Here is a 26,964-nt window from a genome sequence, read left to right on the forward strand (position 1 = left end):
TATTTCTACTGTATTTCGCCACTGTAAACATCCACATAAATAAATATTATTTCCTCATTGGTGAGAATGGCTGCAAGCCTTTCTCTGCTGGCCCCAACACTAATAGAACTGAACTACATTTACAAATTTATTGCTCAACGACGACAATATTCTCTTCATTTCGTAGTATTTCTTAGCTGCACTGCTTCCACTATTGCATGAGAAAATTAACATCTTCTAGCAGTCTCATTGTTTCTTTTCTCTGAAGGTTAGTTATACAGAGCAAACCAGGTTTGACGAGGAAAACTTCTGAAAAGCAATCTTCACCTATTGCTACATTTTGCAATCACCATCTCTGGTCAATTTGTATTTAATTCATTAATTATTTAAATTTTTTTAAGTATTTGTAATGTTATTAGAGAAACATTCCAGACAGATGCAAACTGTTCTATTGCGTATTTGTATTGTATTGATGGATTCCATAATTACTAAATAATTGTGGTTAAGAGATGTAAATCCCCGCCACTGTTTAATTACTTTCGTCAAAGTATGACGGTAGTAATGAAATTATTGTCACAATATCAAATAATGAGGCTACTTATTCATATGTACTGCTGCGACGTGGTCGTCTGCGTAATGACGTCACCACAATCACGTGGTTTTGTTATTGTAGGAAGTGAAGATGGCTGCTGAGTCGTTTCTCTCCGAGTCGGCTCTTGGTTGGTCTATTTTCACCTTTACACTATTGGTAAGTACTTTTGTGCTTTTGTCTCATTACACCACCATTCTTAGAATGGAAAAATCATTGTCCGAGATACTTTTGCGTCTCTTAACTTGCTTGATTAATGTGTGTCGGGTCAACATGGCTAGCTACCGTGTTACAACTGATAGACAGTCGCTTGGATTTGATTGTCATCGTTTGTCATTTTCATTATCCACGTGATGTTTATTATTTTTGCACAATCTGAATCTTCTAATTGTACGTGCATATTCAATATACTATAACCAGGGTTTGCCATATTGCGCATCTACCTTATTGTGTTAGATATGGCAGATTTGTGGTTTGATCATAGTTTTTATGCATATTACGTATATCAACATTATGCTCTTCTGTACTTATGCAACCCTGAACGTCTTAAAATAACGATCATCCCAAGAGTTTTATCATTGCTTAATTTATTGATCCTCGAAAGCGTAACCTTAACGTTTCTTATGGTTGAAAAACTGGGATTAATTATCACCCAAGTTTATCTCTATTTATGCCCACTTCAACCTCGGGCTGAATGCGTTTTGGGAAATATTAAATTGTGATTTCTCTGACAGATGTCACACTGTTTCCCGTCATGTATGTAATATGTATGTAAATAGGCAATTATGTGCAATAGTGTGTACAAAAAATCTGAACTATTTTTTATTACTTTTTACTATGTGTTAGTTCCCATTTTTGCTTTCATATTTTGTTAGAGACTTATTAGGGTATTAATTCAATGACTTCACAATAATTCAAAATCTGCTTTATCGTTAATTTCTTCACATGTCAAGCCATACAAAGAGATCGAAATTGCGTTTCCTACTATCTCATGGTGACAAGACATATAACACAGTCAAGTAAACAATACAAAAAGTAAAATAATAGGGCACATACAATGAATAAATAAGAGCAATGAATAAATAAGAGCAACTGTTGACTGTGAAAGTGTCTGTGACTTGTAATGCAAATGTTTCTGAATGGGTTTTCAAAATGTGCAGTCATTTTTTTTCCAGTAAAATGGGTCAATAAGTATCATATTTCTCTGCTTCTTTCCATTCAAATTTTGCATTTTTATGTAAACATGTCTGCCTTTTCTTCTGTAATGAAAAGTATTTTAGAAAAAAATATAGTCCCACAGTAAAGATAAAATGATTAAAAATATAAGCAGAGTAATTTTGTAGAGCTTTTATAGACCTCCGTACTTTGTGGTGCAAAATAGTGCTTTCATTTCTGTTTTTTTTCAGCGTGTGCTAACTATGTAGTTGTCTGATTTTATGTATATTTGTATTATTTTGTTGTCGTTCAGAGCCGCCAAAATATTGAATGGATTGTTCGATTTTCTGTGGTTGTTTTGGACCTACGTCCAAATAAACTTTGTACACAATCAATCACAGTTTTATGGCATTACGTGACGTCAAGCTTCTTTTTATGCTTGCGTTAAGCATGTTAGACTGTCCCAGAGTGAGTACAGTAGTGCTGAAATGAGCGCCTTTAAAGTAGCTCAGCAGGCTTAGTGCATAATTAGCTGTGACTATTGGCTTAGCCAGAAACGGTCTGGCTGCCATTAAAGTTGCTACATTTCCTTACGATTGAGTGCCCTCTGCCTCAACACCACTAAACATTGCTCTGATTTAGATTCAAAGCTTGCATCATCACTGAGAAAACAAAAAAAAACAAGCAGAAGGGCATAAGGCTGCTTGTCTTTTAATTGATCCTGCCTAAGAGTGGCAACCCTTTATCTGAAGGGACTAGCGTTAACAGTGTCCTCGCTTCCTCCTGCTTATGTGCCTTGAATTTGACCTTGTCATTTGGAAAGTATCCTATTTGGCCATCTCTTTTGTAGGGATAGTGTTTTCAAATTCAACAACAAAACGGTGACAGCAAATACAACCAAACAAGATTGTTACTGCTTCTTCCTGTCAAAGTGCATTTTATTTTAGTGTTGCAATAAAAAAACATATAAAAAACTTAATTCTAATCAAAGTCTTCTATTTTAGACTACTATGGAACAAATTCTAATGTACTGTGGGTACAAAAAGCCATAGCTGGACTAAAAAATTAATTAATTAACTTGCAAATAAATGCTGATGCAACATATGGAGCAGCCAGACATACAGAAAGAACATATACAGACAGACATGTATTCACCACTAGCTTTTGTGGAAGCAACAGCTTTTACTGGTCTTTAGTTTGGGACGATTTTTGCCTCTTTTTAATCTTAACCCTACTGTCAATGTTGAAACTGGAGTTTTGCTTCTATGCTGTGTGTCTCACAACTCATGACCTTAACCTTTCCCACAGCCCTCAACTGAATATCCTGCGTTAACTTGTGTTTTGTAATCGGATAAGGTGATAGAGGCTTTTCCCAGTATCAACTATGTGTTGCTAAAAGCTAGCCAGCAAACCTATAGAAAGAACATGATGCTTTTTGAACTCTGCAATCTGTCAGTTTCACCTCTCAGTATGTTGAATGCTATATTTACTAACGTTTATCTGATGTTACTGTTCAGGTCATCCTTGCTTTCTGTTGGGTCTACATCCGCAAATTTCAAAGTCGCCAGGAGAGTGAAGTTGTTTCAACCATTACGGCAATATGTGCACTGGCTATAGCGCTAATAACATCTGCACTTCTTCCCGTGGATATCTTCCTCGTCTCCTTCATGAAGTACCCAAATGGCACCTACAAGGTTTGTATCTGCTCGTCTAATAGCCTCGCTAAATTCGATCAAAGAAATTGGGTTTCCCAAGGCACCTTTTAAATAGGTTGTAATTTTCTTTCAGAACTAAGCAATATAGATTGTCTAGTCTTAAAGCTTAATGCATTTCTTGGCTCATCAATTCTGTTACATTTGTATGTGTTTGAAGACTGTGTGTGTATGGACAACTTCTTTTTAACAGGATGTCATTTGTTGTTTTGTTGCAGGCTGGGAAAAACCCATTGTCTGCTCTTGTGTTGACTGCACATCAAACACTAAGCTTTGTTTTGTGATTAAATCAAAACATTAAATAAATAACAAAAAGGATTTGGATCCACCACCATTAAAAGTGCTTGTTGATTGACCATTCAGTGGTGGGTACACATGTACCTCTTAAGTGTGAGCTCTCTAGTTCCTACCAAATGATATTCACACTTTCACGGCCATGGTGGCCAGGCAGCCATCTCGCCCTAGTTCAGTGGGCGGCTGCTGCAGCGGGGAACTTTTGAGCTCATTTCCTCACCGCCCACCTCCACTCAATTCAGCATCCTATCAAGCATACGTAGCCGACCAAGATGCATTGTTGGGGACCACGGCGACTTACGGCATCACTACCCCTGGCCGATTAGCAGCCGAGATTTTGCGCTTGTGTCAGCAGAACAGCAAAAAAAATATATATATATATAAAAATAACAACAGGAGAGAGATGCATGGCAGATATCTAAAAATGTTTTCACACAGCTTTAGTAGAAGAAAAAAAAAAGTGGGTCCTAATACTTTTGATTTTCATAGTGGTTTTTTTTTTTTTTTTTGCCTCATCGTCTAGGAATGGGCTATAAACAATGAGACAAGAGCCCAAATTGAAGATACTGTTCTGTATGGATATTACGGTGAGTACTTTCCCTTAGCCTTCCACTTTAGAAGATTACACACAGAGCTGTATTTCAAGAATCCCATATTGTGTGACTTAAATGGCCTTTATGTTGATCATAACAGCTGCGGCCCGTCATTCACTTCCACATAGGTCTTATTTAGTCTGACTCTGGGACCTCACAAGTTTCACATTGTTCTCGCACTGGTGACCTCCTTATACCCCTCCAGTTGTTTGCATTGTCACCTCATCACCTCATCAAGCACAATTTCCAAGCCAAGGACATGGTTTTTGGCAATAAAGCAATGGAAATGACCAATTTACCAATGACTAAAGGATTTAATTACATAGAGACAGAAAAGCATTAACATTTATGTCATCAATGAGCGGCAATACCAGCAAACGATAATATATTCTATCCACATATTATTGGACAAAGTTTTAACCTGGAATAAATGATTTACTATTTGTTGCTTCCATTGCACTGTACAAACCCAATCTAGCACAAGGCTTAAAAAAATGTGAAAGAACACAGCCCCCAAGATAGCACATGATGTTTATAAGAGTATTTGTCCATGATTACAATAAGAGGGCCCGAATCCAAACTGTTTTGCTTATCACTCTCTAACATAAAACAAATCAAACGATGTCGCACTGAAATGTCTCTGTGATTGGCCTGCGTGTTTGGCTTTGAGTCTGCTGTCTCTGATGACAGCAAATTCAGCCATCCCGGAGACACGATCACACATTTTCCAACAGCTGCTAGCCTAAAGTGCCTCCAAGCAACACTGTTATGCACCGTCTGTTAAGAAATGACAAGCTGTCTCCTTGCTACGACAGCTCAATCCAATGAACTACTTCCACCGGTTATACGACAATAAACTTTCAAAGCAGATTTCAAAGACAGTTTTCAGTGCGTGGTAATGTAACATTTTAGGGACTGTAGCCAGTTGCCTCCTGGACATACAAATTAGATTTGTTTAGATTAAACATATCCTCAAATCTAAACCTTCCTTAGGTTAGAATCAAGACATGAATAATTAAGTAGGTTCATTCTTAAAGGATGTGTCCCTTCAGTGTTTTTTAATTCCATTATTGGCCAAATGGTCTGGAGAGTGTGTTTATGGAGTAGCTGTTAAATTTGTTGTGCATCAAGGGAGGCAATGTTTTGGTTTAACAATTTAAAGTATTTGATCTTGAATCTCTGCGTGATACGAAATGACCTCTTATGAGCATCTCGCAACTGCTTATGATGCTATTTGCCCTGCCGTGTCTCACTGTTCATGCTATCTTAAACTGGATTCAGACTGCGTTGTTCATTTCAGATTATGTTCTTCTGGATATGGTGGCAGAAAAAGAAAATGTGATGAACTGATCAGCCCATTTTGTGGCCTATTAAATTTACATTTGATTCTTCTGTCACTCCACCGTCATATAGGGTTGACCTATGTTCATCTACCCTGCCAAAGGGGAGCTGTGCACAATAAGAGGACTTGTTAGTTGACATCATTCTGCCTATCAAAACCTAAATGTGACCTTTTATGATACCCATTTCAAGATTGTGTAAAGATATTGAGGAAGGGACACTGGACTTTTCTATTTACCAGTAGGTGGAGACCAAGCTCCATGTGTGTTAGATACACGGGTCCTTCACAAATCAAACCTTTAAAGTTTATGAATACAACACACTGTATTGCATTAAAAGATCAAAATAATTTCACAACTTAATGTTTTGTTGCAGATGGCAGGTATTTGGGCCCTTTCTTCATGAATGAACTGCTCCAGCTTTCTCAAGTGTGAAAAGTTTTTTTTTTTTCTCTAGACATATTTCAGCTCCTGCCACAGATGCTTAATAGAATTTAGATCAGCGCACACAGAAGGCCACTTCAGAAAAGTCCAATGTTTTGTTTTTAGTCATTCTATGGTGCATTTAACTTTTTGTTTTGAGTCATTATTCTGTCGCAAGACCCCATGACCTGGGACTGAGACCAAGCTTTCAGACACTTGGCAGCACATTTCTTCATTGATAACCTTGGCAGTCCTCAATTCTTATTTATTTTTATTTCTTTTATTTTTTTTCATTAACACAGGGTTAACAATATTTTTGCTGATGCGTCTACCATATTTCAATAAATAATATTCATGATACATGGTATATAATGTGTACGTTGAATGAATGACTTATACACACGTCCTCTTAATTTTCGAGCTCAAATAGCATTTTGTGATCTTTGATGAATCCGTGACTTTGAAAGCAAGCCGAGTCATTCAAGCTTGCAACTCTGTCCATTTATAAATTTCCTTTGACTGCTTACTGCTTCAAAGCAAGAGTGTAGAAGACCCTTAAGCAACAGGGCAAAATACCCCTGGGGCCTTCTAAATAAATCATTGGCTTCCTCATCTTATTCTTGCCATTTGCAGAGAGGAGGTCAAAAGGATGCCGTCCTCTTGTAAATGAACTACAACAGTTTTTTTCCTCTCCACTCACAACCTATCTTGCACTCTACCCATCCATCCATCCATCCATCCATCCATCCATCCATCCATCCATCCATCCATCCATCCATCCATCCATCCATCCATCCATCCATCCATCCATCCATCCATCCATCCATCCATCCATCCATCCATCCATCCATCCATCCATCCATCCATCCATCCATCCATCCATCCATCCATCCATCCATCCATCCATCCATCCATCCATCCATCCAGTTAGATACGTACACATGGCTAAGGTATCTATCTCGCCCCGAGCTATCCCGTTGGCATCAAACGACACGTAAGGGTGCATATCACTAGTCACAGTTGATTAAATGTAAAGCCTTTTGTTTAGACAAACTCATAGAATAAGGTCGATAGTCCTATCAACCAGACTAATGCAGACAAGGAATCCTTCTGTTGGAAATGTCATGCCATATGAGCAATTCTAACTACTATATATCCTCAGTTTATAGAAGCTCCTGAGATAGGTACTGATGGGCTTTTTAAACCCCTCTAACCCTCACTCATAGTTTTATCCACAAGGTATCTCCCTAATGCAGAGATGCTCGTTCTTGTCATAGTGCCATACCTCTCAGCAAGTGCCTGCATAGACAGATATTTTCATCCGTCTCTGGAGTCCTTTGTCAAGGAGCGTCTCAGAGAGAAATGTCCCCCGGCATTGAATTTTAGCATAAAATGTAATATATTTCACCTGTCAGCATGGGACAAGAGTCTAGGTTCTAATACCTTTGTGGACAGCCATGGTAAGGAAAGGACGAGGGTCTAATGTTTCTCATTAAGCCTTACGCGGCTCTACAAGGGATTCTGTTGCTTGCAATGATATAGTCGATGGTGCTTACCTTACATTCGATATTGTTTCCACACAGCATTCTCATTACACACAGGCTTTTGTGTCTGCATCATTATATGCAAAATCTGCTTGAATGTGTCTTTTTCTTTTCATTTCCCGTGAGTACAATACAACACACCATCCAAAACACAGGGAACTTGTAAACGAGCACATTTAATTATATTGTCCTCTGCTCTGTCAGAGGGGATAAATGTGCTAAACTTTTATCCCCAGCCATTTGTTCCGACCCTGTGGAAGATCTGCTTAGAGACTAACAGATGATGTATGGTAATGCAGTATGACCCGTTCTCTCAGTGTGTTAATATTCATGGTGTTATGATTAATTTGACCCATTGCCGTAACCCAAAAGCATATGCCAGTGACTGCATATCGAGTATAGCTTGCATTTATCACCTCTCAACATCATCCTAAAGTCAGTTTATCTACTTGTGAATGAGCGTAAATAGATACCTTAGTGGCGAAATAAACATATATTTATTGAAAATAACGCTCTGTCAAATTTATATCCAGGGAAGAAAAACAACGAGAAAATATAACAGATGACACATATTTGTCGGAGAAAGAACATTTTGTCAAATATAGTCGATTCTGAACAAGCACCCAGTAGTGTTTTGCAGCTCAGACGAACGTTTTAAAATCCCTTCTTTTGTTTGACCAACAATTCAAAACCTAATTTTCCTTTGTTGTTTTGAAAGCCATTCTCATGATGAAATTGTTAGTTCCTTCTCTCTTTAACAGCTAACAATTTTGATACATAAAAAATGCTGCAAAGTGATTCGGGATTGTCAGTAAACATTGTTCTGAACATTTCAAGTGTGAGTGCCAGCTGGGCTTTGGGCTTTGGGCTTTTCTGGGTAATTTACGTATGAACAATCTTCCTTGGGAAGTTTCAGTTATAAAGTTGTAGAATTGGTTCCTCTTTCATAGCCATAAACACATAAATGACGACAACACCCTTTCCTTTAGGGTTAAAACAAGAAATAAACACCCTTGCCTTGGTGTGTGCTGTACATGTACAACATTTGAAGATTCTTTATTTTTTAATACTAAGCATTATTTAAAGCCATCACTAAAATGTTTGTGCAAAAAGTCATGTTAAAACCACTTCCCTTTTTTTTTTTTACATTTATATTCTTAATGATCAGACGGAGATGAAAATTTGTATTAGGTTATGACTGTGGAAGTATGAAAAAGGTGAAATATATTCGCAAAAATTAATTGGCGCATATTCACTGGTGCCTTAATTTGTCAAGGGAAATTTCACATCCTTGCAATTAGATTACATTTTATGACAATTTCAAGCTTCCATGAGAAAAGTAATATTTATTGATGCTGAATTGTCACCTGTGAGAATGTATTAAAATGCAGGTGTCTGTGCCATGAGCAAGTTTTATTGTATTTTATCCCTATCAAAAAATGCAGATTTGTTTTGAGCATTCTTCGCTGTTTTTTTTTTTCATGAAGAAATCAAAAGTCAAATGGAAGAATGACACTAATTACAGATGTTTCTCCACAGCACTTTACTCCATCATCCTCTTCTGTGTGTTTCTATGGATCCCTTTTGTTTATTTCTACTATGAAGAAAGAGACGATGACAATGTCAACAGATGCTCGGTAGGTAACGGTTGACTTTTCTCATGTCTTCTTAGGATTTCTCTTTGCAGTTGTGAATGACCATATCTTTAAGTAGCATTCCTTACAGCATGCCTGCTTTTATGGGAAGGTATTAATTTAACATGAATCAGGCCAACATTATAGGCTATTTTAATTTTCTGTGGGCTCGTTTTACTATAATTTTTGCATCTGTGGTGTGTCCGCGTTTGCTTACAGCATGCACACGGGCAGTGCATCAGAAATCTGGACGTGAGAGTTCGCCTATGCATGGAACGAGCACTGAAAGAATGATTTATGCCCAAATGGCAGAAAGTAATATAGGAATTTTCATTTGCTTAATGGAGTGTGAACCCCTTCCTCGTATTTCCCATATGCGCAATAAATTATTTTTGTGTTGATGGACATGATTGACCGGTTCATTCTTTTTTTTTCATTGTAGCAAATCAAAAACGCTCTGAAGTACACGATTGGATTTGTACTTGTCTGCGTGGTGTTGCTATTAATTGGGTAAGTTTTATGGTAATTTATTTTGCTGCTTGACAATTGGAAATGGAAAGACAAAGTCTTGAGTTTTAAATAAGGCAGATTTTCGATTTAACAATGTTTTAATCAAGTGCATTACTTGAATCTCTCCATATTGTCAAAATAGATGTTAAGTATTTGTACTGAATCATAATGTGTCTCGTTCACAAATATACAAGCTGCCTGTTACCAATCTGTATGGAACAGATGGCTTGGCTACATTTACATGCCAGCAAATATGTGAAACTAAAAGTTTTTTAATTCAATCCATAATATACAGTGTCAAGTGTGCTTATTTTATAGGCAACAGCTACAAAACACAATCGATTTCCTGATGTCTTGAATTCAGCTAAAACGATCTGCCCGAGACATCCAATTTATCCAAATGTTCACTACATGGATTGAAACTTTGGGAGTTTTATTCCAACAATGGTTTCAATCACTCTATTTTGAACAACGTGTTAGCTTTCACCCTGAACTGCCACCAGGAGACACCAAGCTTTTGTTGGGAGACAGTCCACTCGGCAGCATCTTGCTTGAGTTACAAAGCTTTTGTTAACCTTTAAATGGTTTCTGACCTTTTAGTGCCGCATGTATACAATTGTGATTAAAACCTTTCAGCTCTATCAGGACAGTCTTTGCCTGTCGAGATTAGGTTGGAACTCTGGGCAGTGTTATTTTTAGGGGGATCGGGATGCACGGACTGAGAAGGTACTTTTTAGAGTTGAAAGACAAAAAAGAAGTGTATGTACTTCTTATAAACACATCTTAAAGGAATTATTGTCACATTGTCAACAGTTTCTAAAATACCCTTTTGTTAACGTATGCAACCATACCAAAATCGTTGCAAATCTTTGTTGTGTTTTCAGAGCATTTGTGCCCCTGGAGGCTCCACCACAACAGAATGCCACACAGTGGGAGAAAGTTCAATACCTTTTTGAGGAACTTGGCAGCGGCCGTAAGTACTGTTGTTTTATTGACTGACTGTTTTAGTTAACAGACTTTGTGGTTTAAGGCTGTTAGGTAAGCAAAATGTTTTGCTGTGCAGTTTAACAACACTCGCATGTTCATTTTTTATTTCACACATTTGCATGCTTGCGTTAATGTCTGAGAATAAAAATAAAAGGGTAAAATGGGATTTAAAATAAGCACATAGCTAATTTGTAATGGTATAAACAACATCAGTAAAGTAATCTCGATGCTTTGTACACTGTATAACGGCATCGCCATCTGGTTGTCTCATCAAGGACACCTTGTTTGTTTTAAAAATAACACAAGAAAGAAGTGACCCAAATCCCCCAAATAAAAAATGCCTTAAGAATTTATACAAAAACAGTGACGGCACAGTCCTTAGATGTCTTCACTTGTTGAAATGAATATAGCTTTATACGCTAGGGTTCAAATGTGAACTCCTAGGAGTCCTCTGGACCTCTGCCATATGCAGATCAAAAAGGAAGCTGAGCCATCTGCTACGTTATACTATTGGGGACCCCCAATGCGTGCTTCCTAACCTTCCTCCCTTGGCACAGGGGGAAATTTTCTGCCTGCCTTCGTGGAAATGTGAGGATCATCCTTGTTATAATCCACCCCCTCCCTTCTCTTTCTACTCTCTCCAGATGTGAGGTTAATTATGTTAAGGAAAGCGATGCTTGTGCACATAATGTAGCCGACTGCTTTGTCGTGGCTGGTCACGAAGGTCAATGGATCTAAATTATTTAAATGTTATATTCATGACAATTACAGTAATGTTCCATCTATTAGGATTGGCGCATTGAGAACAATGTGAATTGAATTGCTTTCTCAACTTTGCCATGGTTGCAGTTAGGGCTGGCGTGATTTTTGTTTTAAAAAGTCATTATTTTTAACTGACTCAAATCACAATTTGTAAATCTGATCATTTCAAAATAAATGGATTCAACTACCAAGACTTAACTACTCCAAACTACCCGAACGTTGACCACTTTACCCTAAAGCATCAAAACTAGTATAACCAACATGGCAGGTGCAAAGTTTTACTTCACATGTAAAGAGCTCGCTCATCTTCCTTCCAATACACGATGACAGATGCTATTAACAGACCACACCCTGAATATTGACTCAATACACCCTAATTGAATAGCCCCCGTCAAGGAGAAAATGAAGTAGAAAAGCACCTGTGCTGACAGGCGGTCTTTGCGCTGTGAAGTTGCTTCTGAGAGCAATGTACAATGACAACTGTGTAGCATTTACACACAAGTCTATGACAGGTGGGATCCTGACAGGGGAGAGAGGCTATCAGTCTGTTCATCAATCCCCCTCTTCTAACTCCACCTTTGACAGCTGCTGTGACAACTATAGTTGCCCTTGCTTGATGGGTGGTCGCCTTTATGCTTCAATCAAACGCGAAACTCCTCAGCTCAATTTACTTATACTCCCCAGATCACAATTGTTTTTTTTTTATACCACTTCTTATTCTGCCGTATATTGAAATCAAAGACTGAGACTCACAAACGATTTCACAGCAACACGTTATTCAAAAGATAATACAGGAACAGTGAATAACTGACATTTGTTGTGACTCACCTGTTTTCATCGTTTCTTTTCAGAATAATACATTAAAATGAATTTTATGTTCTCCACTTTCTTCTTTGCGTCTTTGATAATAGTGGGAGTATTTTTTGACAGATTCAACAATACGGTGCTCTTTATGCTATGCGCGTAAGACGAGTCTTATCACTGTAGTGCAACTGCTAAGTACAGACACTTGAAGAGTGCATGTCCCCGGGCATTTAGTTTTTTTCTTTTGGATTTGTGCAACTGAGCAAAACGTCATCCTGTTTACTTTTTATCCCCACCCAAGCTTTAGCTTTTATTTATTTATCCCTTATTGTTCTTTTTATAACATGAAATTCATGCAGAAATGATTTGGTCAAATAATTTTCAAAATTTCAACCTGTCTTTCCTCTTGCAGATGGCCTACATGCTCTTGCTTTCTCCATCAGCACTCTGACTCTGATCGGGATGCTGGCAGTGATCACTTACACAGTGAGTTGAGAGTGCCATGTTTGGTCATGACACTTTATTGGCGTTACATTGGGACGCGCTTTATATGATGCGTGCATATGCTGATCTTTACTCACTGATATCGTCTCAGTCAGTTGAGAACATCTTGGAGGTCACACTGGTATCTTTTCATCTTGCTGTATATGAGAAATCACACCAAGTTATTGATTTTTTTTTTAAATCAACGGTCAAATTTCTTTGCCACATATTTTTTAATCCTGGCCATTTCTTACAGTTATCATGCAAAAATATTCTGTGAAGGTTGTGGCCTAGCTCTCACAGTAGTGCTGGGGGAAAACCAAAATACGGGAAAAAATACTTGGGCATCACCCCCAGCAGTGAAACTAAAAGTGACAGCCAACCTCAATCTATCCAATTTCTGTGGAGCCTAGAGTCCCATTTGACAAATTACACAACAATTGAATGTGGAGCTCTGACTGAATAATACACAACCTAGTAAATTGTAGAACCAATCTCCCTTTAGCATTGCTAATCCATCTCAACTGGGGTTTCACCTACTGTTCTCACACTTCTCCATAGAATGTCTAATGATCAAGTACAGTTTCAGGTGAGAGTGCTGCGTCGATTTGCACCACTCCCCTATTGCAATTGACTTTTCCAACAACATGCTGGAAAAGGGATTTTTTTTGTATCTGCAGTCTCAAACGGGAATAGAACTACATTCTTCATATCGGTTACATCCGATGTGCTAGCACTTTCTTATCATTACATCGTAATGCTCCTCACTGTCTTTAGCTTGTCAGCTTGTTCTTGCTAAATATGCTTACAACAAATATTAATTCTGATATGATGGTTATTGCAAACGAAGCCCTTGGAGCGTGTAGCTCTCGATTTATCGTTAGGTAGCAGATGCACAGTATCTTATATTTTTCTTTTTACACATCCAGCCATACTAGCATGTGAAATATCTCAATGAATTCATTAAAAAAAATATTTATTTCAATATAGATGTATGGGTCAACTGCCTCACCTGGGTGCTGACCTTCCTCTTACGCAATAATTTCTGGCCCTCCATATGTAAATTTTAACCTCGTATTGAGAAGATGAAGGCCTGTTGATCTAATAACAGACTGTGACATTGACCTGCATGTAGTAAGTGAGGTCACATAATGAATATGACCAATGTCATATATTTTTCCCCCTTCACATAGGAATTTTTTTGCCTTATTTTATTCCCCAATGTTGAATTAGAGTTTCCCTTGATCCCGTACTGTATATCTTTAAACACATTCATGGGTAGTTTAAAGTTAAAAAAAAATCAAAAACAAAAAAAAAACATATATATTGTATACTTTGCAAAACGTTATAACCCAATTGACAATTGTGGCAATTTGTAAATATGCTCGAGCATGGAGGTAGACTGTTAAATGGAGATTCATAAACAAAGGTTGGTAAGATTAACATACACCTCTTAAAATGGGCTTACTGCTATGACATGACATTTTGGGAAATAGTTTCAAGCTCCTTGTCAAAAGCTTACAGACTTTGCCCGTCGTTATTCAGTAGGTGTCAGGTAAGGTGCTCCAAAGTTAATTATGTAAGTGTCAGGGAAAAGGCTTAATTATTTTGCTGTCGATCGACTGCCACACTTAGGCGCAATAAGTCTGTTCATTTGTTCTCCTTTGTAGTCCTCAATAGAAGATTAGCAAAAAGTTTCTCAAAGATTTGTTCGTAGATTACAGAAACGGTAGTTGATTTGTAAATGTCTTTACACAGAGCCTTCTGTATTGAAATGCCATTAACGTGGTTAGTTCAAATCACTGTGGTGTACTCCATATTTTAATTAGCACGGTTGTACTTGATTGGCCTCTTTATCAAAGGATACTGAGAATCTATGGGAGCTTCCTTCTGTTTGGCCATACTACTATAAGCGGCTAAACAAAGGGAAGGCTTGTGAAGGATGCCTGTGACTACCTAGTTCCTCCTCTTCCAACTCAACAGAGTCGTTCAATGATTCCAGCCAGTAACTTACCCCGAGTCCAACCCCACACACACACTCCCCACTATGCTCGGAGCTATTTTGAGTTTAAAATAACTAATGAGCAAGCACAATTTAATGTGAACTACAAATGTAGTCTCCACTTTTTTCTCTTTTATATTTCTCTCGTGTTGTTGCACACGAGGGGAAGGGAGATGTTTCTCCGGGGATCTTGGACAGGTTTTCCTTTTATGAGCGTATTTGATATTCTGGACATGCTCCGGCCTTAAGAGCTCCATGATTCATTGCAGGAGGCGACATTCGCCCGTAGCGCAGATCCACAGTCGAGACTAATAATAGCCTAGCCTTTCTTAGTATCCCATGCGACACTTACAACGCTTCATAACATGCAGAAACTATTAAAAGTTGTTTTAAAAATACAGCCTGACTTTTGGAAAGTAGAGGAAAGAGGGCAGCATGTTTGTCAGGGCTGAAAGATTCGTTGCACAGACCATGTCCTTTTGTTTTATTATGAGCCCATAAATGACTCTCTCTGCTCGGTTTGTAAAAGCGAGACATGACAGGCTGAGTAAGAGCGCATTGACTCGCCCCTGTTATATTCATTTGTATTGATCGCTATGTTGTCAGGTTTTAGAGGTGCCCCTCATTTTAAATTAAAGTTCAAACATCCCTCTAGGAGATTAAAGCCCAAATGTCAAAGATTTAAAAGCACCTTTTGAATTTTGTGCAAATAGTCTCTATAGCCTTAGGAGCACTTTTCTTAGTTGTCTGTTGAAATTTGTTTTCCTGCATGTTTGTTTCTGTCTGCAAATATTTGTGTTGGATCCGGCATGATATCAATTAAAGATGTTTATAAGACTATACTGTACCATGTCATTCATCAGTCACGATATCTTGATACCCCTTACTATAACCTCGAATACCCTCCCTAAAAAAAAAAAAAAAACTCTCTTGAGAAATGCATCACATTCCAGATGGAGGCTATATTGCTGTCACATGGGGGCACTGTTAAGCTGTACATTGCAGCACAGTGATTTTAAACAGCGCTCGCCTCACAAAATGGTTGCAGCAAATGTACCAGTAGTTCTGACAACTATACATTCTCCCATTTTAATTTCCCTCAACCAAAAATGACAAAGCCTCCAAATGATTATACTCATTGAGTTCTTGTTTACGTACCTTCAGCTAATGCACCACACTGTTGTTGTTTTTTAGCAGGGGATGGGCATGTGTAGGTGGATCCATGCGCCATATGCAGCAACCCAGCATGACAATAATGTGTGATTAAGATGGAAGCTTTGCTTTTTTTTTTTTTCTTTTTCTCCAGGCATACGGTATGTCTGTGTTGCCTTTGAATCTGATAAAAGGCACACGGAGTGTGGCATATGAACGCCTGGAGAACACAGAGGACATTGATGATGTCGAGCATCAGATCGAGAAGCTGAAATCCAAGGTGTGACACAAACATGCATCACTGAGCATGATCAATGTGTTTAGTTCGTTATAATAAGTATGATTTAGACCATCAGAAATATGTTGATTCAAAAAATATGTTGATTATTGTTGTAGTTTGTACTGGTGTAGAACTGAACTAAACTGATTTAATTGTACCTCATCATACAAATATGTATTTGCCCTGCTGTAGCTAACTATTATAATGCATTGCAGATGTACCCCACGTAGAACGTTTTGGCCATAATTACAAAAGGTAGTTTGGCACAACAACAAAAAACAAGATACTTACATGGAAGCATGGTGGCAGCATCATGATTTGGAGGTTTTTTTTCCTTTAGCCTTAACTAAAGCTTTAGTCAAAATGATGGGAGGTAGGAGTACCTCCAAATACCAGTCATTGTGAAACTAAACCGATCAGGTTTCTGTCAGAAGGGAAAAAAAAATGTCAGGAAAAAAGTGCACTTGAACTGCAAACTTTAGTCAGAGTTCCCCTAAAAGGCCAGGTGTGTATTCTGTATTGCAGCCACATATGAGCATGTGCAAACTTGTCCAGCCATATTATCTAATTTTGTAATGTTTTCTTCCTCAAAATGATGTAGTTTTTTTCCTGACTGAGTTCTACACTCTAAAGGTTACAATAACGCTGAAAAAAGTTTTAAAATGACTTAACTTTGTATTTTTATGTCACACAAAATATGAATACATTTCTTATTCTCAATTAATAGATTTACAATATCCAATGTCACATATCCAGGAGTTTAAACAAATGAATGACTGGAAAGAAAATCGATATATTGAAAATTGATTCAAAACTTAAAACTCCTTTTTATCATTGTTCTGCCTCTCATTTGTTTTTTCTCATTCAAACAGTGTTTTTATGATTTTTTTTTCCTATCAAAAAGAAAACAAATCATAAATAATTAATATTTTTACACTGACTTTGCAATCTTTGTTTTTTCTCCTCAGTGTCGAGATGGACGCCCTTTGTCATCACGGGACAGAAACCATCTGCAGGAACTCGAAGAAAAGTTGCAGGTTCTACAGCGGAGAGGGAGACACCTGGAAATTGCTGAGAGGAACTGCTGCAACAAAATAGGTAGTGCTCTCAGACCTTTTAAGGTAAGGCTGGTTTTCCGATGAATTACCACTACCAAATTCAGTGTCCCCATACGAACTATTTTGTAGTTAAATGTTTATGATCGATTGGAATGCACAACATCAACGCTAATTTCCTCCCTTAACAGATGGTTTGTAATTTTTTGTTTTTCTACAGCATAGCCAATATACTATAAATCTGCCAGTGTCAGCATTTTCTCATGCTGCAAAGTGGACTGCTCTAGATTCCCTTTTAGCATCGCTGTAATTGTCTTAAAGAAAATGTCCTATTTTTTCAGATATTATCTTTCCCCTCAGTGCTTTTATTTTATCCATATTTATCTACATCCTATGCTCTACAACGTAGGGCTAATCTAAGATAACAAACTGACCCTGATGTATTCAAATCCCACTATGCCACTCGCAAACTGCAAGTATTTCAAGCAGAAGTCAACCCAAGATGTCAAAACTTACAGTTAAAGTATAACTTCTAAAAAATACGTTCAAAACATTGCAGTGAATTTCCCAAGGTTTTTGTTTTTCTTTGTTTTTTCACCCGCTTTCAATTTTTGAAGCACTCTCCCACTGAGCCATGACCAGTTGGCCAGTTGGCAGTCAGAAATAAAAAATAAGCCAATTTTTTTCTGATTAGGATGGACCCACACCTCATTAAATTAAGAATATTTTAAATTACACTATATGTTAGACAAACAAGTTGCCCAATAATTTCATATTCCTGTCAGGCACAATATTTTTCTATCAATATGAAGTGTCCCTCAAGCATTTCATAACCTTTATTGCTTTTTTGGCTGCCGCTAAACTCCCAAGCTTGAAGCATGTCTGGGCTGCACCATTGTGTCTTTTTGTCACCTTTGGTATTGTTGCCAAACTGGAGGCTCAAGCCATATGGTGTTGCTTTCACAGAAGACATGACAGATTTATTTCCATGGGCCAATAAATTGGCTAAGTATGTTACATTTATGTTGTTATCACTCTCTCGTATTTTAACAAATTGTTTGTATATATGTTTTTTTTGTGCAGATTATACTGGGCATTTTCTTTATCCTGGTTGCTCTGCTGTTTTCTGTTGCGCTGTTCATTTCAAAGTAAGTCTTAATATGTGTTTGTGTTAACATGACGTTTTGTTTTTTTGCATTTATTGTGTAACAAAACAATACTTGTTCACATTCTCTCTTTTTTTTGTGTGACTGTGTTTTAGTCTGGATAAAGCTCTTCACTCTGCTGGTATCAGCTCTGGATTTATAATCTTTGGCACCAATCTAACCAATCCTTTGAATGAACTTCTATTAGCTTTGCAGCCTGTAAGTATACTCTCATGTCAGTAGTTAAATATTTAAATGATTATTTTCAGTTAAGATATGCTTAACTGTATAGTTTACTGTTGCCTTCAGTTATGGATTTCAGCAACATTTTATTTTCTTCATGAACCCGTGTTTTCATAAACTAAACCTCATTTGATGTGGTTACGGTTGTCTGGTTGTCCTTTGTGAAATATGGTTTATATTCTCTGATCATGGTTTTGCAGGTGTTTCCATTGGATTATATCCTGATTACAGTCATCACAGTGTATTTTGTACTCACATCCATGGCGGGTATTCGCAACATGGGCATCTGGTTCTTTTGGATAAGGGTAAATGCAGACGCCATCTCTCTATGTTTTTTATATTGAGGCGCACATGCATTTTCAAATAACGCTTTTCTTCCCTCTGCAGCTGTACAAAATCCGACCAAAAAGAACACGTCCCCAGGCTCTTCTCTTCCTCTGTATGATTTTGCTTTTGATTGTTCTCCATACCAGCTACATGATCTACAGTCTCGCACCTCAGTACGTGATGTACGGCAGCCAGAAATATCTCATAGAGGTGAGGGAAGTTGTTTGTGTAGCTTCATCCCACTTATTTCTTCGTGGTCGCCCTCCCCAATAAGGCTCTGTTGATGGTTTCAACATCCATAGAGACCGTTTGTAGTTCTTGTTGGATTGCACACCATGTGGAAGGTCTGCCTTCCTTTCAAATGATCTCTGTGGGGTGTGTATATATGCTTTAGATGCACCGCTGTGTTTCTATCTCACCGAAAAATATTTTTTCTTTCCCCGCAACACAAAGACAAAATATTTTTTTAAAAATATGAGTCACATAGAAGATGGATTCTTCCACTCATATCGTTCATTATTGCTGATGGCTGGCTTAACTAAAACGATCTGGTGAACTCATGTTTGTATAAACTATAAAGGCATTATATTGCTCAATTAAAAAAAAATAATGAAGCTAAAAAAATTTAGTTTCATTTCTAGTCTTATAGAACATATTTCCCGGAAAAATAATCTCAGAAACAGAGCTTTATGTTACTTGGAAAAAAATATGTATTGAATCATCTCGCTTCATACTTGTTTTGCTTTTGGTCATTTTCTAGTCTTTTAAATGGAGTAATATATGCATTTTCCTGTTTTGGGATGATTCTACTTTGATGAGTCAGCCTCATTTGTGAAATGTATGTTTGTTTCTTTAATCTCAAGAGTCCATCGGGCCTTACTTTGGGGAACACTTCATTCAGCACTACCAGGGTCTGTGATGCCAATGCGCCTGAGGGTGAGTGTGTCATCTTTGCTCGTAAGGTAGCAGCCGTCTAATAGCGAAATGCTCCCGGATCCCGCTGTACATTATCAAAGATTCATTTGCCACAAGTTGAGTGAAGGAGAGCAAGGCCAGTGTACAACAGAGCCATTTCATGTAGAACACTCTTCAGCAATCTTTATTGCCATCCATTATTTATTAAGGAGAATAATAACAAGGACAACCATTTACTAATGTGGTATGTAACCTTTTGCTGTCACTATGCCAACACTTATTACAGCACATCAGTCACAAAAACATGAAACTGTATGTATGGTACATCTTTGCCACTATAACTATCCATTATGTATCCGGCTATTGTTGCAGTCACACAAAGCCATTGTCATACAATTGTTTTTCTATTTCAGGTTTCAGAATACACTATAATTGCCAAATATATTCACTCACCTGCCTAAACCCACATAAACATCAATTACGATATTTTTTTTGTCTTTTCTGTTTAAAATCTACACCGAACACTCTTGTTTTATTCTTAAACATGTATTTGCGTGAGATTCCAGAGTCCAGACATTTATGGTTGCCACTGAATGGCTTATGTCAGAGCTGTCAAAATTAATCGATTAATTGACAATGATTTGATTATCAATTTAATCACTTATTGTTATAGTTGCGTAATCATTTAGTGGTTGTTTTTTGTTTTTTTTTTTACTTAAAAATTGTCCAAATCCTCCAAGGTTAGCCTCTTAACAGTAGTTATTCATTCCTTTTTGGTCCATTATCTCCAGTGAAAGGAATTCTGATCATACCCAGAGATTTTAGACATGTCTGTGTTCTCAACTTTGTGGGAACAGTTTGGTATGGCCTCTTTGTGTTCCAACATGACTTTGCCCCATTGCACAAAGTGAAGCCCAAAAGGACATGGATGAGAGAGTTTTGTGTGGATGAACTGAACAGGCCTGCACTGACCTCAAGCCAAAAGAACACCTTTTGGATAAATTGGAGCAGAGACTGAGTTACAGGCTTTCTGTTCCAACACTAAAACTTGCTCAGGAGTTTGTTACACCAGTCCAAAAATAACTCATTCAGAAGAGACATTTAAGTTGTTCCAAAGTATGCAGTACATCATACATTAGTTGCCATGACTACTACTACTTTGATTTTTCTCCTCTTACAAAGTACTTTTGGTGCATTACGGCCACTTTCTAAAATGGAGCTGGTGCAACAATATTTAATTATGTATTATGATCCGAATCTGAAAATTCTCATCCGGCGTTCATGTTCATAGCATATGTGAAAAACTGTGAATGTTGCAGCAACTAATATGATTTTTTTGTGCTGCATTAGCTTGCTGAATAGTCAATAGGTCAGCCATAACTTTTTTATTCTTAATGATTGGACTTTAATTAAAAGAGGAAGAGTATGTAATGAAAGGCAACAATCAGAGTGCAACCTTGAGTGTTCGGATTCCTGCTCATATTTTTGCACGTAAACTGAGAATTTCTTTACTGTGCTATAATGTATTTACCAGTGCAAAATATTCAAAGTAATTCCCATTTTTTCGTGTTTTTCTCATTTATTACCCCCATTTTGTTAACTTTCAACTGCTATTTCCAAGGGAACTGTAATTTTTAAACTTGTTTGAATTCTTCACGCTTGGAGTGTAGGAAAAACACAAGCATGCCAGAGTCAGCAGCGTATATTGCCAACTGTAGCTGCACTCTTGTTTTGATTTTACATCAAACATAGCCAACCCAACTTTCATTTTATTGCCTGTACAGATATGACGCATCAGAGGCATCAAATGCTTTTAAGGAAAAAATTAAATCTGAATATCAGCAAACAACTAGGAGAAATGGGATGTAGAGTGTTGGTAAACCTGCCCTTGTCCCAGTTTGATTCTGGACAGTATACGTATATCTGTCTTGTGTTATTTGTAGTCCTCAATTCAAGGCCTTCATCATCACATCAGTGACCCTCATTAATGGTCGTATTGGGTCCCTTTTGGCTAATTAAACTGTGATCCTAATGACATTTTGCATTTTATAGAACTTCAGACTCAATTTGATCATATTATCCAAAGGCCTAGTGTTAAAATTGTTTGAGGTCCACGTTTTACTTTTTATGTCAGATGGCTTGTTGGCTTTGTCCCAGAAAGTGTATTTGTGTAATCCTCAGTCATATTGCTTCTGTTTCCTAGCAACTCGAAGTTTGCTTGTGGTTTGTTGAAAGATCTTTGGGTGAAAGATGCTTTTTATGTCGTCTTGAGCGTGTCAACCGATTTTCAAAATGGTAAAGGAGAGGCTCTTTTAACACAATCAAAAAATAATAGTCATTTTCTTTTGTGTCAGCCTCACTGTGGAAGATGTCAGTCAAATGCCTTGGGCACATCTGTTCATTTTAAAATCTACAGACATCCCTTAGTTCGGAGTATTCCATTTCTTCCAAGTTGTTTTGCAGAAATGAGATAGTCCAAATGTATAATCCAGATGCTTGTTTTGTAAGTAATGTAAAAATGATTGTTTTAATTATTTTAGACTATTAATTTATGTTGTTAGAGAAAAAATATTTATTCTTTGGACATATAGCTTTCTGTGAAATGTCCTACATATATTTTAATCAGTGTGTGTACATGTGGCTTTTTTTTTTCTTAATTAGGTACTTACATTGATTTATGACTTTCATCAACCAATGATGACCATGTATATATTAGCATAATCATTTAGTGTCAGTTCTGTAGCTTAATGCAAACAAATTATATGAAGCGGACAGTCAAATTTCAGGTATCTTCAGATTGCCTGTATATTTTGATTGAAAAATGTTATTTAATTTTTTATGCGGTAATTGCTAGTCAGTCACTAAAATGAAACGAATACCTGAATATGAACGAATACCTCAGAGTATTTTACCTCAAAGTATTTTTGGATTACTTTATTCAATGTCTTGATTGAATAGAGAATTTTGGTGGTCTTTCATCAATACTAGAGAGACCGTAGAAAAAAATATGTACAGGCATGGGGAGTAAGTAAGTTAAGTGATTGCACACATTTTCATGTGCTCATGTCTGAATGGTGAGATGGAAGTTGTACATAATGCATGAGTGCTACACGGGGCAGCGCTCGCCAAGATGTGGTGAGTCAAGGTGAAATTACCTGTACTTTCACAAGCTGCCCCGTGCTCATCTCAGAGTGCGCTAATGATTCCAAGGTGAGGCGGGTCAGCAGTGTACATCATAATATATTTCGTCAGGCCGCTGTTGTGAACCATCTGTAGGTTTCATTCGGAGCAGTGCGAGTTCAGGTGAGCAGCTGGAGAGCTGCAGATGGCCCGGGTTCTGCTAGAAAATTGTGAGGTCACAGAGATGAATATAGACAAGCTTTCTCCCGAGGTGTGATGATGTTAAAGCCGGTTGTTGTCATTCCTTCTCAGGACTAAAGCTTCCACTCTCTGTTTTATGTGTGCATGAAGATGAACATATCACTTTCTTGTGTTTTTATATGCATGGGGCAATTGGTTTATGCCCGTCCTGGCATCTTACATTTGGAGGTAAACAACCTCCTTTGCTTTTGATTGACCGGAAGTTTTGTGTGCCATATTATCTCTCATGTCATCTTCAAATTGAAGTTTTATCTGACTTTAGAGGTGTATTTTTCTGAGAAACTTTGGTGTAATTCATGATGCTATTATCATAGGACAGCGTTCAACTTTCGAGTTAGCACTGTAGTCAACATTTATGAATAAATGATGAGCTGATCTGTTTTGCTGATGTTGTCTCATAGCTCAGTCAGGGTCTCATTGTGTTGTTCATGGAGTTCAAGACGCCTGAGGAGCTGTGTACCAACGTCATGAAGAAGCAGAGTTTGTGCTAAAGAACAATAAAGATCGTTTCATCTCCCTACCGCAAATACTACTCAAATGTACTGGAGGTCCAGAACGCCCTCTCCCCATTAGTCCATCCTTTTTGGTACACCATCTTTCTCTTCAATGATATAGAGGCTTTGAAGAACATACTTTGCTTTTTGCAGCTGGATTCTAAGGACCATGCTTTCCTGAAAAACGAGAGTGGCACTTGAGAATATTTTCCACACAGTTTGATCAATAGTAATTCAGGTTGAAATGGCAAATATAGAAATGAGCAGCCCATTTATTATAATTATACTCTACCCTGGTCAATACCCAAGCAACTGTCATTGTCTCTATAGCAACACGATATTCTCTGCTTTATCTACTAATCAAACCTTATAAACCCCAATTTTAAACAATCTCAATGGACTTGCAGAAAACCTGTAATGTTGCGATTGTCCAAAAAGCCATCGTACCGTCCGAGAATAAAACTCAATGCTAAAGTGTGCTTTTACCTTTTTTGGTGAGTAACAGCGCATAACTTCTCTGCACATTCATGCATTCCAAAGTCACATTTACACTGACAGTGACACGACTTTGCTCTTTTCCAAGACTTGCTTGTCCTTTTTACTCACACTAACGGAACAGAACTCCTCCTGAGTAGTTATGTAGTACTAGAGTAATAGCCAGTGTTAGGTTTTTTATGTAAGCATGTTAAGCCACTTGCACAATGCAGAACATTATGTCAGGTCACTGTTTACACTGGTGGACAGACCTTTCAATAGTCCACCTCGTAGTTGTATTCAGTTATTAGCTCTGTCTTAAAAAAAAAAGTTATCAAAACGTTATTGCTTTGGAATCATACATATGGATGCTTTACAGATATCATCAATGAAAGAATAACTTGATTTCAAGAATTGTAGAATAAGTTTGAAAGAATACAAAAATTCCAAGATGATTGTTAAAGCTTCAAACAAATTTGTGTGGACAAAATAAGTAATTTGTGTTTATTTGCTTTTCAGACCAATGCATTGTAACCAGGTCATATCTTTTCCTCCACAAGTTCTGGTTCTTCAGTACCATCTACTACTTTGGGAACTGGGCCTTTATTGGGGTAAGTTGTTCTTATCTAACACAACAGTTGTTATTGATCTTTTCGTCATCACAGAGCGTATATTTTTTAATTTGCATCCAAAATACACCCATGATACACAACCCCTTTGGCGCTTTGTGCGGATGATGCACTATTTAATTCATTTGAATTTAAAGGGGCACACCCCAAACACCCTTAAAATCATTTGGATAGCTGTTTGTTTTGCAGAACACTCCCCAGCCAGCTTTTTTCTAATGTGTGTTTTACATTTTCTTCCTTAGGCTTTCCTCATCGGCCTGGTGGTGTCATGCTGCCGGGGGAAGAAGTCTGTGATTGAAGGCGAGGTGGAGGCCGATGACTCAGACGTCAGCGATGATGAATATGTGCACTGAGGTTCGATACGCGCGCACCCTCGGATCTGCACATCCAGCCATAACTTAAGGGGACTACAAAGTACAATTTGGCAAGTCATTAATTTGCTTCCATTTTATTTTATTGCTTTGAAGGAGGTCTGCTCCCAGACAACGTGACTGAAGATGTTGAAATTCAAAGGACGTCCTCCAAGGAAATGCATAGAGAACCGTAGACATTAAGACAAAGCTTGTATGCAAATTGTACATTTACTGAATTATTTCTAGAGCAGAGATTTTGAAACCTTTTCAGCTCAAGACCCACATTTTCATTATTTTTGAGTTAACTATAACGATAAGTGATAAAGATAAGAATGTATTGAAATAAAATGAACAATTAATTTGCCAAGAAATTGTCTGTATTGTATCTTACTTAATTTTTGACCCATTTGAGTTACAACTGTTTGGAAATCCCTGCTCTAGAACCTTAACATGGCTGCCCATCACCTCTAAAATTCCTTTTGTGCTAAATACTACTATATGAAACAAATTTCTCATATTTTGTATCTGTCTCTTGAAAGAAATGCTGTATATTGCTTTAATTTCCTATTTTGTTCACCAAGACTCTGACTTAAACTGTTCAAATTGCATACGGTACTGAACGCGTTAAGCTGACCATCAAGCGGTCTTGTTTTCACATCACATTTCATTTAATGCTCTCGGTTCAAATTATTTTTCCTGCCTGTATTATAAAGATGTGGGGGCGTGTGGGAGATGATCAGTCTTATTAGAACTTCACTTTTTTTTTTTAAGCGGCACGTCTTTTGGGTTTCTTTTTGATTATCATTGAATTGTTTTTCATTTCAAAGCAAGTGCATCCGGCTGATTTACAAATAGACACTATGAACCTTTTGAAATAATAGTTGATCACAACGATGTGCAAAAATGGTCTGAAGTTGAATTAAGATCATTTAAGATTTTTCTTTTTCCTGAGATGGTGAAATCAACTGCTGTGATGAGTGGTACCAAGTAACATCATGTGTTTAAAAAAAATAAATGACTTCAAATACATCTGTTGCGGTTTTTGCTTTGTTACGCAAACATTTCCCAACATTGAACAAGGTACTGGAAAAAGCTTTACTTCACACCACCAATGTCCCAAAAAATGGTTTACTGTCTTGAAGCAGGGAATTGAGGACCCAAGTGCAGGGAAGCAAGGAAGTGGGGATGGTGGTCAAACAAAAATGGATTTAAATTAAAGGGAAAAAGAGCCAAACAACGCACTACTGATCAGGGAAACTAAAGAAAAACAGGCAACAAAAGATAAAAAAAAAAAAAACACATGAAAAACAGACTTGGTGAGCATAAACTAACAAAGCCTGACACCGACAGACCAAGGCATGTTGCATAGCACACAACTCAAAAGACAATGGTCAAACAGACTGAATAGAAAGGAGGGAACTAAATACAGACAAAGTTACGAGACAACAAGATACACCTGAACAAGACACAAGTGACCGAGGAAGCTTATTGGAAGACACAAAAGGGCCGGGCTAACAAGAACAGGTGGAAACAATGATCTCACAAGACATACAAAAAAAAAAAAAAAAAAAACACCAGGAAAACCACACTGACAAAAAGGACAAGAAAAATAAACCAAAATCAAAATCCAACAAACTAAGAACATGACATTTACTGATAATTGAAATAATTTATTTAATTTACTCACAAATGGATTTAGCCATGA

The 26,964-nt window shown here is 37.5% G+C and overlaps 1 protein-coding gene across 1 annotated transcript; it reads left to right on the plus strand.

The window, feature by feature from the left end:
* The first annotated feature begins 613 nt into the window (after positions 1 to 613).
* lmbrd1 (LMBR1 domain containing 1) lies at positions 614 to 26,288 on the plus strand. Its single transcript, XM_049736194.2, has 17 exons — positions 614 to 727; positions 3,241 to 3,417; positions 4,253 to 4,316; positions 9,169 to 9,266; positions 9,706 to 9,773; positions 10,658 to 10,746; positions 12,739 to 12,812; positions 16,118 to 16,243; positions 17,212 to 17,364; positions 18,382 to 18,446; positions 18,560 to 18,662; positions 18,887 to 18,991; positions 19,074 to 19,223; positions 19,877 to 19,949; positions 24,797 to 24,888; positions 25,149 to 25,260; positions 25,374 to 26,288. Exons 1-16 carry the CDS (start codon positions 662 to 664, stop codon positions 25,257 to 25,259), a joined length of 1,614 nt encoding a protein of 537 aa, XP_049592151.1. The 5' UTR covers positions 614 to 661; the 3' UTR covers position 25,260; positions 25,374 to 26,288.
* Positions 26,289 to 26,964: the final 676 nt, after the last annotated feature.

This window comes from Syngnathus scovelli, chromosome 12 (genome assembly GCF_024217435.2).
Source record: "Syngnathus scovelli strain Florida chromosome 12, RoL_Ssco_1.2, whole genome shotgun sequence".
Taxonomy (NCBI): Eukaryota; Metazoa; Chordata; class Actinopteri; order Syngnathiformes; family Syngnathidae; genus Syngnathus; species Syngnathus scovelli.

Excerpts from the sequence above, each read along its gene's own strand:
- lmbrd1 (XM_049736194.2), top strand. The coding sequence starts at position 662 with ATGGCTGCTGAGTCGTTTCTCTCCGAGTCGGCTCTTGGTTGGTCTATT. Across the intron at positions 3,418-4,252 it reads ACCCAAATGGCACCTACAAG|GAATGGGCTATAAACAATGA; the intron begins GTTTGTATCTGC and ends CTCATCGTCTAG. Across the intron at positions 17,365-18,381 it reads GTGCTCTCAGACCTTTTAAG|ATTATACTGGGCATTTTCTT; the intron begins GTAAGGCTGGTT and ends TTTTTTGTGCAG.